This window comes from Branchiostoma floridae, chromosome 2 (assembly GCF_000003815.2).
Source record: "Branchiostoma floridae strain S238N-H82 chromosome 2, Bfl_VNyyK, whole genome shotgun sequence".
Taxonomy (NCBI): Eukaryota; Metazoa; Chordata; class Leptocardii; order Amphioxiformes; family Branchiostomatidae; genus Branchiostoma; species Branchiostoma floridae.
In genome coordinates this window covers 26975032-26993099 of record NC_049980.1, presented here as the reverse complement: position 1 = coordinate 26993099, position 18068 = coordinate 26975032, and the positions used below count along the sequence as shown (strand labels likewise).

At 39.2% G+C, this 18068-nt stretch overlaps 1 protein-coding gene across 1 annotated transcript; it reads left to right on the top strand.

Moving 5' to 3' along the window:
- Positions 1–2914: 2914 nt before the first annotated feature.
- LOC118410392 (thioredoxin domain-containing protein 16-like) lies at positions 2915–17305 on the top strand. Its single transcript, XM_035812084.1, has 20 exons — positions 2915–3152; positions 4354–4439; positions 4657–4730; positions 5976–6050; positions 6376–6497; positions 7277–7367; positions 7773–7926; positions 8346–8503; positions 8845–8938; positions 9158–9281; positions 9575–9727; positions 9941–10000; positions 11266–11440; positions 11811–11947; positions 12795–12882; positions 13637–13781; positions 14099–14247; positions 14562–14652; positions 15087–15183; positions 16059–17305. The coding sequence occupies exons 1-20, from the start codon at positions 2945–2947 to the stop codon at positions 16550–16552; spliced, it is 2775 nt and encodes a 924-aa protein (XP_035667977.1). The 5' UTR covers positions 2915–2944; the 3' UTR covers positions 16553–17305.
- The last annotated feature ends 763 nt before the right edge of the window (positions 17306–18068 follow it).

The window sequence follows — 18068 nt, the reverse complement described above, 5'->3', positions numbered from 1 at the left end:
AATTGCTGAGTCCTTTTTAGACAAAAAGCATACAAAACATTTAGATATATGAAACAGACTTCGTGCAAACATACAGTGGCTAACAATCTTTGTTCATCAATATAATGTATTAGCTGATTAACTCTAGGTATAAAAACGGAATGTGATCCTTTTTGTCTGAATACAATGTGCATAACTTTATATGTATTTGTACTGATAATGTCATTGCAGTGCAGCCATGATATCCAATTGGATTTTTAAAAAATGCACTTTGCTAAAAACGGCTAATAAGCATATCTTGGTAAAGAGTTAAAAGTGTAGTGAAGTTTGTTTGGAGAGATCTGCTTGTATGAAGATTAGTTATGCTTGTGACAACCTTGAATAAGTGCAGTAATTACCTTTGCCTTGTGTAAATAAGCAGGAAAACTTTAATCATAACCACGCTTTTGTCTACTGTGGGTACGTAATACTAACGTTTAGGGTTGCATAACGTGTTAACGCATCGGTAGAAAAAATACAACACAATTTCCGTTTGTGAAATAAAACCTTTTTTTCTTGAAGTAAAACGGTGCCTTCTTTGTTAATGTGTGAAACACTAGCATGTTGTGTGCGTGTTGTTATCAAGAAATAAAAGTTTGATTACCGTATACATAATAAAAATAGTATAGACAGTAGCAACGTAGTTCCAGGTCATTCTCACATGGGAATTTTTTCAAATTCAATTTTGGAACAGTCCATGTTTGCATAAAGGGGGAGAGCGGAGTGAAAATAGCTGAATTTGCTCCTAAGCAAATACCGGCCTTTCTAGTTTCTGTTATGTGTCTCTGTCTGTGTAGATGATTACTCAAGAACGGCTGGATGGATTGGTTTCATACTTGTTGTGTTGGTGGGGTGTGATGAAAGCTCGAATCGATGAGATCTTGGGAGCCGTATCTGTCGTTATAATCGATGTAGTAATATCAGAAATCACCCCTATATTTGAGATATATTGGTACAGGCATCGTGCTGTATGTGTTTGTTAATGGGCTTAGCTGCAAGCAGATAGTGAGGTGACAGCTGTTTGGGGAACCCCCAGTAGTTTTATTTATGTCTGCTTAGGACTGTTTGAAATATTTGTAACAGTTGGCACAGTAGTTACCTCCATGAAATGTCATGGAGGTTATATTTTCTGTTATGTGTCTCTGTCTGTGTACAAGATTACTCAAGAACGGCTGAATGGATTGGTTTCATACTTGTTGTGTTGGCGCCGTATCTGTCGTTATAATCGATGTAATAATATCAGAAATCCCCCCTATATCTGCGATATATTGGAACAGGCATCGTGCTTTAAGTGTTTGATAATGGGCTTAGCTCCAAGCAGATAGTGAGGTGATTTGTATGACAGCTGTTTGGGGAACCCCGAGTTTTTTTAATATGATAATTAGTTTTATTTATGTCGGCTTAGAATATCATGGAGATGTGAAGCGTAAGTATAATTGTAAGAAGTTGAGGTACATTTAACGGTAATGCTTAACAGGTATGGATGTCTCACATACTGTACTGCTGATTTGAGTGACATGGTGATTAAAATGCCATTAGGTCCTCTCATCTTAGATGGGTTGGGTGTCAAAAGTTTTAAGGGCGATACAGATGTTCTGATTTTGTTACGATAAGGGACAGTTGTTAGTTGTCTCTTTCGTAGCCAATGGTACTTGTTTTTTAGCAGACGGGGTTGGCGCCAAGTATTCATCTTACAGTTGATGTAGGGCTATCAGAGGGAAGTGTTCATCTCATTTTTGTACCGTGTAAACAGCTGATGTTATGACATATTGGTGGAAAATAAAATCACCATCTGACTAAAGTTGGCCACATCCCTTCTTCTTTCTGAGTTTCCCAACTTCCTCCCACCACACCGCTCTGAGGCACATAGTCGAACCTCAATAATGCTGACAACCTTAGACAGTTTAAATGCCAAACATCAAGCTTAAGGAACACCACGCTACCATATGCCGTCGACCTCTTAAACGCACATTACACAATTAAGTGTCACATTTTAATAATTACTAATCAGATGGACATCCTCTGTGTCATTAAATAAATACAACACTACTTTCCCATAACATTTATAACCATTACTCTCAAATACAACCGACTATAAACATACATACCATCCACAAAAAAGCAATAAATATTTCATGGAGGTATGAGGTCCCCGAACTCTAGTTAGAATTAAGTTTGAATTTGAAGCAAGTATTCATTAAAGGTTCTCGTTGAAAGAAAAAGTCACAAGGTCCTCACCTGCTTTTATCATCATTCAGCATTACGTGCTGGTCTTGCCCTTTGATGCATTTTTTTGCTCCAAAAGTACGGCGAAGAAGTCGTACCACATCCAGATATTAAATGATGCACGATTTTTATTTAGAACAGCAACGTTAGATGTAATTCAATAATAAAGTAAAATGTTTGAAGAACTCATCTTAGTAAACATACATGCGTCTGGTCTTCTTCGGATAGATCAGTCATAATAATCACTTGTTTGTTGTTATTTTTGTTGTTGTTGTTGTATTGATTTTTGTATATCATTGGTGTGTCCCATGGCGGTCACCGATACAAGGTTCAAATTGACATTGTAGATTTTAAGGCGAAAAAATAGTTTATGTGACAGTAATCAACATTATGACACAATTTTATACTTTATATGCCTACACAAAATAAAGCGCTTGCCAACAAGCCTTCGATCAGTCCTCTGATCCTTTTAAAGTTGAGCTGAGCTTTTTTTTTCTATATCTGCCTATCAACAAAGACAATCAAAGCTCATGGCGGTGTGTGTCGCCGGCTTTTCTAAAGTGTATACGGTGTAGCTTGACCTGTCAGCAATCTGTCAGTGAGAGGAAACGCAAATGTCGTCCTACCGGAACGACAACAGCGCATCGTGTTTGCGCAGACGCGGAAGTAAGCGGACGCACAGAGTGATCTGCTGTGAATCATGGCCGGTTTGGCGGTGACCACAGCTCTCTTGGCCTTTCTGTTCTCCGCGCAGTTCTCCCCGACACGGTCAGAACGCTTGAGTCTGGACCCGCTGGACGCACTGGACTCTGTGGAACTAAGAATGAGCAACTCAATCCCAACCCACGCTTTCGCGTCTTTCGTGGGGTCTTCTCGAAAAATCAGCGTCGTCTACTTCTTTAAGAGAGGTATGTAATTATGTGTTATTATGTCAATCTGGGTGTTATGATTTACTGTCCCACAGGGCCTAGAGGGTTATTAAAAACTTTTTATTCGTGTTTATGAATATAGAGTCATGTTGACCTAAACCATAACAGTGTAGTTACACCGTTGCCAGTCATGTCGCTGCCGTAATAAATGAAACGGTATTCAAATAATGCAGGTGTATTAGCCGCTAGAAGCGGCTTCAATCTTTTGATTTATACAAATACAGCGTGACTTTTAATTAAAGTTAAAGACCCATAATTAACTTTCGGCAACACTAACCAGAACACGCGCCACGTCGGCATTGTTTGTCCCGGATCTTTTCCTAATGCATAAACATTAGATTAACAAAGAAACAAAATTGCAAGGGTTTAAAAAGATATTCCTACTTAAATGAAGATACAATTCAACCTGTCTAGTTATCTGCGCACACTTATAATCAACATTTCATGCACAATTCAATGTACAACGAGTACAATTGTAATGATAATGCAAAATTTATAATGGTCTCTCTCATTGGGTTGTCATCAAAACAGTATTGTTTGTTATTGTCTGTGTCAAATCAAGGACACTGTGCATCGAGTCATACAAGCTGATCACTAGATATCATGTCATAATATAACAGTAGTACTTATATCATATACCATGCAACAACGATGATCTAATAGATATACCTCGATGGATACCAACTTGTTACCTTCTATACTATTCTGTACACTGATATTCTTTACTCTACTCTCCTATACACTACTCTCCCATACTCTACTCTCCTATACTCTACTCTACTTTCCTATACTCTACTCTACTACACTACACTACACTACACTACACTACACTACACTACACTACACTACACTACACTATACTAGTATACTATACTATACTAGTATACTATACTATACTATACTATACTATACTATACTATACTGTACTATACTGTACTATACTGTACTATACTGTACTATACTGTACTGTACTATACTATACTATACTATACTATACTATACTATACTATACTATACTATACTATACTATACTATTATATGCTAAACTTTACTATACTGTACTACACTATGTTATAGAATAATTAGAATAATTATGCATTCCATATCCGGCACCCATATTGACTTTTTTCTGGCGCTTGAGAGCTAAGAAGTACAGGTTGTTAACCCCATGTTCTTCCAGACTTGAGCCATCTGGGGACTGCCCTCAGACATTTCGACGCAGCCAAGAGGGAAAAGAAGTTAAAACAGACCGCTCAGTTTGCAAAGGTACGTTCCTTTCTGTGACGTCATGCAGTTGGACGAACATTTCCACTGGATGGATACCGTTGACCGAACAATATAGTATTTGTATTTTCCAGTATACCTTTTTTTGCACCACCGAGCTTTGCCTTCCAGCGTACTGTAACAGTCACGTACCGTCAGAGGGTTGGTGTCTGTGTGTTTTTTTATTGTAATATTGTTGACAGTATGTTTGTACCCCCAGGTGAATTGTACTAAAGATCCGGCTATTCCTTACTGTAGCGTCGACAAATCGCATCATTATGTTTACATTGTGAGGTAGGGAAAACACATCATATCTATATTTTATCATATTTATTCACGTTGTAAAACGCCAGTTAGAGCTGAAATTGATAACGTATGGATTGCATGCGGCCATCACATAGTGCAGCGTGTTTGTTAGTTGAGTTTGATAGTTCGTAAACTTTGGTAGAAATCATTCTGAAGCAAAGTTGATTCGAGATTGGACTCACGAGAACTCAGCTTTAGAACTTAGCTCAAATTTTCAGCGCCCGTCTATGATAGAAATAAGTCCACAGCTTCTGTAATGTTACGTTATGCTACAAGTGCGCATGACTCGATGAGGAGTGGATTATACGCTGCAGTTATTTAATACTGAATGAAAAGCTGGATTCATCAATAGCAATAAACACCTGTTAATGGTTCCCTTTGGCATCTGATACTCGACACAATGATTATCAGACTTATGCTAGCAATCCCAGACGTATCTTTCTAACGTAGCTGGGACATAACCCCGTAATAACACCTAGATTTAGACACTCCACAAAAAGGTGGGAGTAACCTATACTGACATATCAGTGAATCTATCCTGGCGCCATGTATCGCCCAAAGTAGACATTACCAGATTTACGTGGTGCATATCGTCATGGATAAATCACAATTTTCGTGTAGTGTAATAGAAGGTGAATCCATATACATGTAGGGCCTTACAACAGTCCCTTTGCACAGACAGGGGGCGCCATAAAACGTATGATCCACTGCTCATTAAGCCACAAAGCTTAGTGCTGTATTGTCGAAAACTCGTCCACAATATAAGCGATTCTATATATATAGCTAGTTCTTTGGTATCCTAGGGAATCATTAGAGTTCACATTAGATAGATTTGAAATTACCATTATAAACTGACCAGGGGGTGCCAATCCAAGCCCCACATCGTAAGAACTCAAGTTGATGGAACCTCCCATCGTATGGTTCCAGCACAGAACAAAACCCAAGAAAATTGCATTTTACCTTTTGCTATATATTTGAAAAAAATAAATTTGATAATTCATTTATTTATTAATTTGTATTGTTAAACTGTCCCACGAAACATTACAGGGACAATAAATGTAACGTGTTGAAATGCGACCAACCGCACTTTCCAACTATTCTTTTCTTTTTCAGGCTACATATTCCATGTAAAAAAAGTCAACAACTTTTTTTATTGCGAGAATACCGATCCGTAAAACATGAACTCAACGCGCTTAAACTCATTTGTGATAATCTGCTTTGTTTTGTTCGCAGCCAGGGTATGGTGAAAGATGCGGTACCGATCATCGAGATCACCGAAGCAGACGCTCTGGTTTACAGGATTTTTCAGTACGTTATGATCATAAGATGTCTTTCAAAGGAGCAATCACTTTTACGAAGATAAACTTTCGTCGCCAAATAGTTTGTAAACTACTTTGTCCCCTGTGCAAACTCGCAATTTCGATCTTTTTAGGTTTCATAATGCCCTTGCGCGCAGGGAATGGATTGGTTTTCGTTGTGGGCCTTCGTACGTTTTATTTTCATGGTTGTTTTACATTTCGCATGTTTTCTGTTATTTGTATATGCGTTAATAAAGTTGTTACGGCATAATCATTGTGAGACATGGGCGCTGATAGGCCATATATATAATGTTACACCTCGTCATCATCTTCAGGGTACAATTAGGCAAATCCCTGAAGAGGATTAAAACGGAGAAGAAACTTGTGGACCTACAGAGGCGCAGTGCTGGGCACAAGGACATCATTGTCAGTTACCAGATGGACGGCAAGCCATTCGGTATCAAAAATTGAATTTAGAAAAAACAAACAAACAATTTAACAAGACCATGCTCTATATGTCCTATGAAACGCTTAGTTTTAGTCATGTGATGTAACAACAGAAAATTATCAGCATATGTGCAAAGGGAAAATGGACTTACCATCGTGTCATTTGGCCAGGATTCGCATAGCGGCGTTGCATTCCGGTGTAAAGCAGCAAAAAAGGGTTGGATGGGCACCGTAGAATCGTTGAGAGCAATTGAGAAAAGTTACCCTCTTTAAAGGGTCTACAGGTCGGTGGGAAACAGTAGAAATTGAATTCAAAGTAAACATACGTCATCGAAAGGGAGTGAGCTGGTAATCCCTCTGTCATGAACTGTACCAAAATGTACCTATCCTCTTCTCTGGCACGTTATCTGTCTATATAATCTGTTTGACCAATTTCTACTATTTCATCAGCGATCTGTGGAGCCTGGTAGACGCTCATAATTCAACTGATACAAGTGCAACTGCCATAAAACCAAGAAATGATTTCCCATTTCCTGTCATTATGATTTTTCTTTATCAGTCCAACAATGTAAATACGGCATATGACTGATTCAAGGTTGGTTCCCTTATCCCCAAGTGTCCTTCTTGTCTAATACAAGTTCAAGACATTTATGAATATGAAGTTTTAACATAAAACGTGAAGGCTTTACGTTTTAAACGACATCGATGACACTGATGATTAATGCAAAGTCAAGAAATAGTGAAAGAAATCATGACAAATTGATTTTCAACAATTTGGATTCATTTCAGAGCACAGAATATTCCTGGAGTTTGCAATGGATCACCAGAAACAATACTTGTTCATCGTAACAACGAAAGTAAAACTCTCGCGTGTTCTCAGGTAGGGACGATATCTTTGTTCTTGTCTCTGCCCAGCATGCCCCATGCTTTTTCTATTTATCGTATAGTTTTACCAAGGACGTTACATCAGACGTCCTTGGTTTTACGTAGATTGAAAAATTGGAAAACGTTTGCCATCATACAGTTCTTGTTGGCTACGTTCTTCCAATTACACATCATGTTATCCTAACTTTATATCAACGTTATATTTAAGTTAATCCTAATTACTTAGAAAGCACTGGTTTATTTTTCAGACGTGTGACTGATTGACAAGTTGAACAAATGTAAAATGTTTTTAGGCCGAGTAGTATCTTACAATAATGGAATTCTTTCGCTGTTACAACTGTTCCAGAGAAATGTTTTCTACTTGTCAGGATTTCATTTTCTTGTGTATTTGTCTCCTAAGCGGTGGCAAACCAGCGAGTATGCCGACAGCCTGGTATCTGCACTGCGCGGAGGAAAAAGAAGGCAGCGAAACGTGTCGTAACACTGCCTATCGCGGTCTCCTGCGGTCCTATGGACTCTCAAACTTTATGAGGGCAATCAAACTGCCCACCGTGGTACGTCTCCTGTGTACTTAATGAATAGTTAAAGTTCATTCGTTGTACGTATGTCGCACCAGTCCTTTACTTGAGTTAAATGTATCCAAAGAACGTTGTCAGGACTGGCGGATGACTAATTTACTCCAAATGAGTGGAGTATCGTCCATTGCTTATCTTTATCTTTGTCTTACGATTCGACAGTGTGCATGAGTGTTTGTGTGTACGTCTGTGTCTGAGTGCTTTAATTTGTAACCTAAATACAAAAGCGATTCTTGCAGTTAATCCCAGCCTTTTGTTCTCTTATGTGTATTATTACCGTTACTTCAAATGTAGCGAAAGTGATATGACTAACATTATCACCAGGTTAGCTGTTATTCACCAGTAACAATAAAATGAATGTAATCTAAATAACGTTTATTTTCTTTGTTTGTGTCCAGATTACATTTTCAGACGAACAACTGACCACCTGCAGGACGCTGGGTCTACATGTTATATACGTCTTCACAAACACGGGAAAGAAGTCTGACGCAGCCGAAGTGGCTGCAAGTTTAGGGAAGGCTTTTCGGGGTACTTCTGGTGTGATGCTTACAAACCTGTCAGTATTTCATTTCAATTATTTTTTCTTCAATCTTGAACAGCATAAAAAATAAACCATATTTGTACACCATTTGTTATATTCAACATGTCTTTTTTGTTTTTCTATTTTGTTTTTCTATTCGCTATCATTTATCATTTATTCATCCAGCTCCTTCTGTCAATCTTCATTCCATTTTCTTTGTCTTTCTTTCTCTTTGTCACTCATCTCCATGTATGACAGTCAATGTCAACTTAGCATCTTGCGAGTATCATAATTGGCATAATGGATATTATACCATATTACAGGTATGATAACATGCATTTCTTCTTATTTTTCGTGATTGATGTTTTATGCTTCAGCGACAAGATCTCCAAGTCGAGTTTACAATCACTTGGTGTGAACCTGACGAGGGAAGTTGAGCTGCCAGCGGTTGCCATTCAAGCTAATGGACATGTGCGTATATACACTCAAATTACAGTTGCCTTTTTTGTATTATCGTTATTGGGCACATATTATTATATAAGCGAGATGGCTATTTTATGAATTTGTCAATAACTCTTGAATATGTTATTGTCTAGGATACTGTTCATCAATCTGTGACGACCTTAGTCAATGTCTCAACATCTGCATAGTTTAGAATCACTCGACGACTTGTTTATTTGATTATGTTAGGGAGATCTGCATTTCATGAGTGGGTTTGTACCCGAGAACCTGCTGGAGTATCTACAAACGTATGTGACGTACTACGAAGCCTTACAGGTTCATAAAATACAGCAAAGCAAGCTGCGAAGGACAGGTAGAGTGTCTCTTGGTTTACTGTTAACATTGGTCAGTTACTGTTAATAGTAACACATATACATGTACATGTACAACAATTCTATGTGCAGTTTGTAAGGACTGAGATGAAGTTGTAAATGTTTTTGTTTAATTCTTGTGCGTTTTCCTACGCAAACTTTGGTGTCTTAGGAAACAGATTAATGGAATCATAATTATGTGTTACATCGCTTACAGTTACGTTATTTTATTTTAATTGTAAGAAATCACATAAAAGATAATTACATGTGATTGCTTTTATTCGTATTTACACAGATAAGGATGGCCAAGGAGACGTTGTGGCCATTGCTGTAAACCAGGATAAGGTGAACACGATTGAATTGAAGCACATCTCCACCCTAACGGACAAAACATTTGCAACATTAGTGGAAGAGGAACGCTTTGTGGTGGTCATGTTCCATTTGACATGTACGTCTACTCGATCGATTTCACAGCATCACAGAACCCCCATTAGGCCACAGAAAAAGTAAACTTTGTAGATAATATTAGCTTATCAATTTCGCCTCATTAAACTATTTGGAAACTTGAAGGGAGGTGAATGGCAGTGCTTGAGTTTCTTAATATGTTCATATATGTTCTTGAGCACATTTGACGAATAAAGTACTTACGTTCCATTTGTAGGGGATGTACGATCCAAGGCGTTCATGCACAGCTACTCGGAGGCGTCCGTGATACTGGCAGGTATGTGGTGTACACAAAGATAAACATAAACATAAACATAAAACAAACTGGAAGGGGACTGCTCTTCATTATCATCATCTTTCGTCAACATCATTTCTCACCTTCGAGCTCCAGTCAGTTCTTGTCACCCCAGCCCATATGAAGTGAAATGAAAATGCCGTATATTGAGGGCTGTATATGTCTTATATTAAGTGGCACAGGCAAGCATTCACGCAATCCACAAAACCCCTAACGCCATAATGTCCACGCACATGGAAGGTTGACCTGAGACAATGGCGCCCATCATACCTATCAGACAAATCTAGAAGCTCGCCTTTCCGAGCTGCAAGCACGTAACGGCCCTTTAATGGCATGTTTTCAAGGTGCAATAAACCCATGATAGAGTGATCAGGCACCATTAGGTGCTGTTTACCGCCTGTAGGGATTATGTTGTGATATGTTTTTGACAGAGTGACTTTTTTGCTCACGCAATGTGACCTCTGAGGTTGGCCTGTTCGTGTTCGCTTGGACCATTTTCTTGTCACTACATTTCCACTCCCCACCGCCTGATTTCTAAAGTAAGGACATGTAATTTTTAGAAAGAGTCAGCAAAGTTGCATCATGAAAAATTCCGAATTCTGTGCACAAGTTCAAAAGCCTTTAAAAGCACATTTGTTACGACCACTAGCAACTACACGTGTCTTCGTCAGTGGAAAACGGTGCAAACCCGTGCCATCGGCCCATACCCTGCAGTCAGAGTACCCATCTGTTCATAAAATATCTGCAAATAGCGACAAAATGCTTTTACAGCTATGGCAATAGAGCAAAGGAAACCATTATCCTTCGTGGTATTTTTATTCACTCTGAGTATACACAGCACTGTACTGGAAGGTGCTCTGAGTGTAGCGCTAACAGAACAATAAAACATTGTTCAGCGTGATATATTACAGGTCCGGTAGGTTTGTCACCATGCACGGTTTTGTTTAAATACTTTGTTTATGCTACTATTTTGACACTGTGCTAAGACCTACAAAGTTTGACTGAATATGGCCCGTGACACTATTGCCATCTACAGATGTGTACATTCGAAATGATCGCCTGAAAATAAACTGTCCAGGGCTATATATAGCATGGTAGCAGAAGCAAGGAACTACCATTGAGTGAAATATTTCACGAAAGCAGTCCTCATCCTGCTTTATCTTTGTGAATATTTCACAAAAACAATCTTCAGCGAAATATTTCATCAAACTAACACTTATTCTGTTTTATCTTTCAATGTATGCTAGACGATGTCCACTGTAATGTAACCTTGGCACAAGTCCTGTGTGACGACTGGACTGACGTCTGCAGACTGAACGACATCGCGTCGTACCCGACAGTCAGGGTCTTCGCTGGAGGGGCCTTTCTGAAGGATTACAGGAGGATGCTAGACACTGCTGAGTTCGTCCATTTCGTGAAGTTGTGAGTATGGCTATTCATTAAAAAGCAGAGACAAACTAACACCGAAGGAAATCACCAAAATGTGTGACCTTCCAGTAGAAGATCTAGAATAAAGATCACATCCTTTCAATTGGACGCTTTGTATCAGAGGGATGGGTGATAGTACTATTGCTCATACTCGAGACTTTTAAAACATGGTACGAAGCCCTATGTGCTAAAGCAAAGTATACCAGTGAATCACACAAAGCAGTGCCAGTGTCGTCTATGCGATGTATAGATTTGCAGAACTTCATTACAAGTTTTCCAGTAATCACAGCCAACTTTTTAAAGCATAAAAGTATCACTATTTCTTACATGTTTTGATTGATATTGTGTGATGTGATATTTGCAGACTCCAAATAGAAGCGCCGATAGAGATAAAGTCTGCAGATGACGCGGCAGGTTTCCACACAGGAACGTCACCCGAACTGCTGAAAGATTCCCCTCATACCTCAGTAGTGGGGGGCTTCACATCCCGGGATCAGGAAGGTAAAACCCGGTCTCCAATATATACCACTCTATGAAGATTACCACATGATCATATCAATCAGCGCCACAATCTTGTTACTTCAGGCATAATTAACTTCTAATGCAAACTCCTATTCATGATCAAAAGAGAGAACCCAAACTGTTGCCAGGTCACCTCCATTCATAGCCCCTAAAACTTACTTCTGGTAAGCTGAGAAGTGTTGTACGAGTAAATTGACACTGACGGAAAGAGCTTCGCAGTAAATGATTCCCACAGTCATTCGATAACCTTGAACGGAGGGATCAGACTTCATCATCGGCAACACCAAGTTCATTACCGTTCAGGAACACTTCTTCAAGAACATCCATTCAACCTGTCAAAGTAACACTCCATATCGAAATTACATCTGTCGCAAACCCTTTCCCTGCCGTGCATAATTGGACCATATAGATCTATCGTAGGCCTCTTTTCCGCTGTACCATGGATTATATTACTCGCTTACTGATTTCTTCCTGCGCTTGTTATCGACGTGAGGAAATTGGTTTGACGGGTCTTTCGCTACGGTCACTTCATCAAGGACAGATAGGCAAGGCACTTAGCTTGAAGCTGCCCTTCAAACTTTCTGCTTTATTACTTTGAGGAAATATACAACTCCGAAGGAAACCCTGTTTAATAAAGAGGTAGAGGCAAATCATCCCTCCTAATGAGTAGAAAAGGTAGTGCAAATACAGTACTAGTATTATTTTCTGACCGTACAGCTATACCAGCAGTGTCCAGTACACCAGTCATGCATGTAAGGCACATTAAACTGTATATAGATCATTCAGAATCCAGGAATTAACCACCTGCTGATGACCTTCCTTGCAGAATTCCGGATATTCGAACAGGCTGCTCGTTACCTTCATGGATACTTTGCCCTTGGCGCTGTGACGGATGAAAATGTGGCTGCTAAAGTGTAAGTCTTTGATGTTTAATCGAATTAGATAAAAGATATTTCGATGTTACACTATTTATCTGGGTGACATCGAGCAAACGTTCTTTTTCTAGAGTGAACGTCTGCCTTTCAGCTATCATTAGAGTAAATTGTACTTAATGAACACATTCGTTAGTTTATTACTAAACAAAAAATACAGACTGATTTGTTGAGGTGAATGATTAGAGATAACTTCTTTGATAGAAAAAAATAACTATTTTCTAATTCAGATTTACTGCTTATTAACTCATTAAATGAACATCACTTAACAACAACAATATTCATGTTGCTCAATGCGGCTGTTGGCGAGAGGCCTTTTAGACAACACAGACCCAGTAAAACTCCAAGTAAAACTCCACTTTCTACCAAACAGGTCAAACCCCTCATGAGTTATTTGCCCCTGATTTGGCGTCTTCAGTCCATAAAAATGCAAGGGGACCAAACATTTCATACCCACTCTCCCTCCCTAGAGGTATCTTCCACTCAAAATCATGACGATAGCATGTCCAGAAGCTGCAGTACTTATAATACAAGCAGTTCAAGATCTTATAAAGACCTATCCAGCATATCAAAACAATCCACCTAGGTGTCGTCTAGTATCTCCGTCACATACAGCCAAACGTAATACCTCCGTCTCACGGAGATAACATCATAGCACATTGTGAAGCACCAGACAAGTGGATACTGTTTTGCACCTCACATAAAAACATAATATAGATACAAGCCATCCTTACAGATGCTCCCAGTTTGACGCCGCGGTTCCGTGTGTTGTGGTTGTGAAGAGAAACGACGAGCATCAACAACACAAGGTTTTTCAAGAAGACGCTATGGACGCGGAAATTCTTATCAACTTCATTCAAGTCGCCAGTCTTCCGGTTTTCGTAAGTGAACCCCAAGGCAACCCTATATTCCTAAAATTTGTATTAACATCCGGTAGGATTCTACAAAGCAAACGTATAAACCTGTTATAAAACGTCATCTCTCTACACCAGGTACTTTGAGACATTTAGAAACAGCAGAAAATTTAAAAAAGGATATCTAATAGATTAAGTATAAAAAACACAATCCCGGGCTATGCACAGGCATACATGTATTCTTTAGAAGACTTTAATAGCCCTATTTATTGTGGCAATCTTGGAGTACCCAGCGGAACCATGAAAGTTGACGTGACACATATATTGTCCATTTGCTGATCCAGCCGAAGTTGACGGTGCGGAACTTCCCTGCCCTGTCCCGGATGAGTAAGCCGTTTGTGATTTTATTCGGCGGCTCTGCCAGTGATCTGAGGGCGGTGGGGAAAATTGCAGCTTTGGAGCAAATCAACGCAGTTTTTTCGTGGATGGACTTGTAAGTAGTGCGTGTAAGATCCTAAGCCCAACTTTTCAATTTCCAATAATTAGTGCTGCTTTGGTATTTACACATGGCCGCTTTTCTTAGAACTGCAGGCGTATTTTGTTGGAAACATTCCAACAAGAAGACGCCTGGCGATAGGTGGATTTCACTATCTTACTAGATTTTCTTCAGCATACTTATGAGCATTTAGATCGATCTGCTTTGCTTTGTAGGTCACTTAAAAACGCAGTAAATGCAAAACATATAACTATCACAACGTTAGGAGCTGAAGGGAGTTACCTTGTAGATGTTTGATAATCTCTTCGCAGAAATGACCCGGACAGGTTTGCAGTGGAACTTCTGGATTTGTACGCAGCTTCTACGGATATACCTGTTTTAGTCATGGTGGACCATGCAACGGTGAGAGTGTAATATTTAGAGCCCATAGATTGTTCTATGAGTGTAACAATACATGTCGACGCGTTTAGTAACGTCACAAATGGATTCATATGCAATGTTTAGTTTCATTTCTGATAAAGCAAAGCGATTTCTTCCTCTTGATAGAGGTGGGACAGTTTTCGTTAAAATATTACTTTTTTTCTGTCAGGTCCACCCCGACCAAGTTAAGTTTCAAAAACCTCGGGTTATCATAAGAACACCAAAGTTTTTTTTTTCAAAATCCGGAGTCTGGAGAAGAATATTTTCCTGTAGGTTTAATGTGACGTGTAAAATCCGACAAGACCCAACGTCGACATCCCCCTTTTTGAGACGTCCATGTAAATCTTTGTCTGTGTTTGTTTAATAATTCAATGTCGTATGATATATGATATTCATGTTTTTTTTATTTCTCTCAGGGAAACATCTGTCTCTACCCTCACAGCGGTAACTTTGGCATGGAAGAAATAAAGGCTTGGGTTGAAGAGTGTAAAGGCGGCAATGCTGTGAAGACTAGTGAGTGTTGCAAATTTCTCCTGCATTTCTTCGTGCTAATCTTGACCATTTCTTAGTTTAAAGCGACCTTCGAGTCAGCTAGCATAGGTTGATTTCTTTTGTAATTGTTATGTTAATTGACAAATATTGACTAGCTTCAGCACATTTGGTACAAATATAAATGCAATCTTATTCAGACCCGGTGCCGTTAGAGTGGCGTAACTGACAGAGCCGTGGGAAAGTCAATTTACACGAAGTTTCCTTCCCCTGAAGTGACGCCCACCAAAATTACCAATCAACATGCACATGCATTTCATTTCCTGTATCTAATTTGGTAATGTCTTGCCTTACTAGCTGTTAAAAACGTAGCTAATTGCTATAACTTGACAATCGCTCCCTGATTGCCCTGTACAGTATAAAAACCGATATTTCCGTTTGTTAATGCAATATCCATGTCCAATGTCCGGTAGGAATTAGGACAACTTGGCCATTAGCCAATTAGATGACTCGGGCTATGTCTATGGCTATGGTCAAGGGTAGAGTTACATTTTTGTTTAGGGCTTATGCGTATGGATATGGTTAAGGTAGGGTTAAGGGTTGATAAAATCATGCGTTTTGAGTTGATAGGTTTAGGGTTAATAAGTTAGGTAAAGGTAAGGCGGGTTGAGTTAGTATATTAGGATGGAATTCAGGATTAGAATTAGGTAGGGTTTCCTACCTAGTCTGTGAAATAAACTAGTAATATTTCATCCCTTTTCATCAAAATATAACAGCGTCTAAGAAATGGTATAAATGAAGATTACGAAAACTTGATTTGGCATAAACTGCACTTTGTATAGCTTTTGTGCGATACAAAGGCTAGTTCATTACTTTCTAACTCACATGTATTTCTTCAGGCAAACTGCTGGAAGAGAAGTGGAAACCGGTGTCGCCTGCGCTAGACTTCCTCCGCCGCCTCGATGCAGTAGGAGACAGCGCCAAACAACTGGAGCATCCACGGGCTCCATCAGATGAGTATGAGGAGGACGAACGAGAGATCCTCGCTTATCGTACCCGTATTGCTCAACAGGAAAGGGATGACGATAAGCAGAAAAAGAAGGAAGTGAAGCAGAAAAAAGAGGGGAAAGAACAGAAAGGTCATCATGAAAAAGAGGGAAATGTAGCTGAGAAACAGGGAAAAGATGAAGTAAAAGAGAAAAAGAAGAAAGAGAAACAGAAAAAGAAGGAAGTGAAGCAGAAAAAAGAGGGAAAGGTACAGAAAGATCATAATGAGAAGGAGGGAAATGATGCTGAAAAACAGGGAAAAGATGAAGTGAAAGATAAACAGAAGAAAGAGAAACATACTAACATAGAGGATGAGACTAATGAGATGCCACGAGACGAACTGTGACACCTGTATCGTATTGCGACGTACACAACGTTTCAGTGAATCCCTTTAACTTAAAATCATAACCTTTTGGAAACATATATCTAATAGTTGTCAGATATCTAAAAACGACGACAAATGATTTTTAAGAGGAAGAGGCCATAGCTGCCTTAATTTGACTCGGGGCGTCGCCCCAGACTTTTAAGCCCTTTGGATGTTTTTGCACGACTCTCTATGTGCGTTTCTTAACACTGTCATAAATTGAAGGGTTTCCATAGTTTTCATAGACTTATCGATAACAAATATTCCTGTGCCTACAAAATAAGATCATTCTATGCAGGCCATTTACTTTTAAAAGGGCAGAATAAACTTTAAATTCAATACAAACCAATTCAAAATATGTTAAAATGTGGTTGTTATAAAGAACAATAAAGACACAACGAGACGATGTGGCTGGATCCGACGTTTGTGATCTATTATGTCGTTATTTATCAAACTCGCTATATCTTTCCCCGGAAAGTGATAAAGACAGTAAGACATAAGAACACTTAGATTGAAGAATTATGTCACTAGGTAGGTTGCTTCTATGATGTCACCAGGTACTACCGTAGAACACGTGACTTAGTGAGACGATGAACGTGATTCAAAAGTTACAGAATTTTTTGAGTCCCCGTCACTCCACTCCAGGGTCGGCTGTAACGCCCTGATTCATAATAGCTTCGTATTAGTCGGGTATTGACTATCTAAGCAAAATTACAACAGAATGTCATGAAACTCTGTAATAAATGCACTCCAAAGCCGACACATACATGTATGCCGTATCTGTAAATGTGTGTAGAAGAAAGAAGTTAAATGCAAGAAAACCTGATGACAGTGTTGGGTATGTACAACTGAATTATACCAAGGAGGTTATAACCTCCTTGATTATACCTTCCATTAGTTGTGAAGTTACTAACGCAGATTTTATTGGCCAAAGACGGAATTAGAATCATATCTGAGAGCCAGCGCCCGCTGCTAAAGACGGATTACCATGGGATCCTTTGAAGGGTGGACTGATGTTCGCCAGCAGTCTTGATAAAAACGAAATTTTCTCATTAATGTGATGGAATCTGCTTTTGGAAAGGTCAATGCAATTGACGTCAGACACATCTGAAAGTATTAGGTTACTGTTACCGTAGACAGCTAGAAAACTGTTACACTGAACACTTTAAATGTCAATGGACTTACAGAAAGCTTCCATTGAAATGCAGGCTGGCCATATACTGGATACGCCGTCGATGGTGCGATTGATAAATATTTTCTTTAGCAATCCTAGAAACATTTTGCACAGAATTAAAGTCTAAGAGGCATAACAGGGCGTCACGGCAACCTTAACAGATACGTCATCATGCAAATCTGTAAAGAGACCTGCAATTAGTTCCGGTTGCTTCCGGTAATTACTGTGACGAAGGTCAGCTGCTGTGTGGGTTATGATCAGGGCAATCTATCACAAGTATAACTTTTCAGCAGGTACCAAACCTGTTAGTGGATATCAACGGAA

Coding starts and splice junctions, on each gene's coding strand:
- LOC118410392 (XM_035812084.1), top strand. CDS start 2,945: ATGGCCGGTTTGGCGGTGACCACAGCTCTCTTGGCCTTTCTGTTCTCC. Junction 11,948..12,794: donor CACATCCCGGGATCAGGAAG/GTAAAACCCGGT, acceptor CCTTCCTTGCAG/AATTCCGGATATTCGAACAG. Junction 13,782..14,098: donor TCGCCAGTCTTCCGGTTTTC/GTAAGTGAACCC, acceptor TTGCTGATCCAG/CCGAAGTTGACGGTGCGGAA.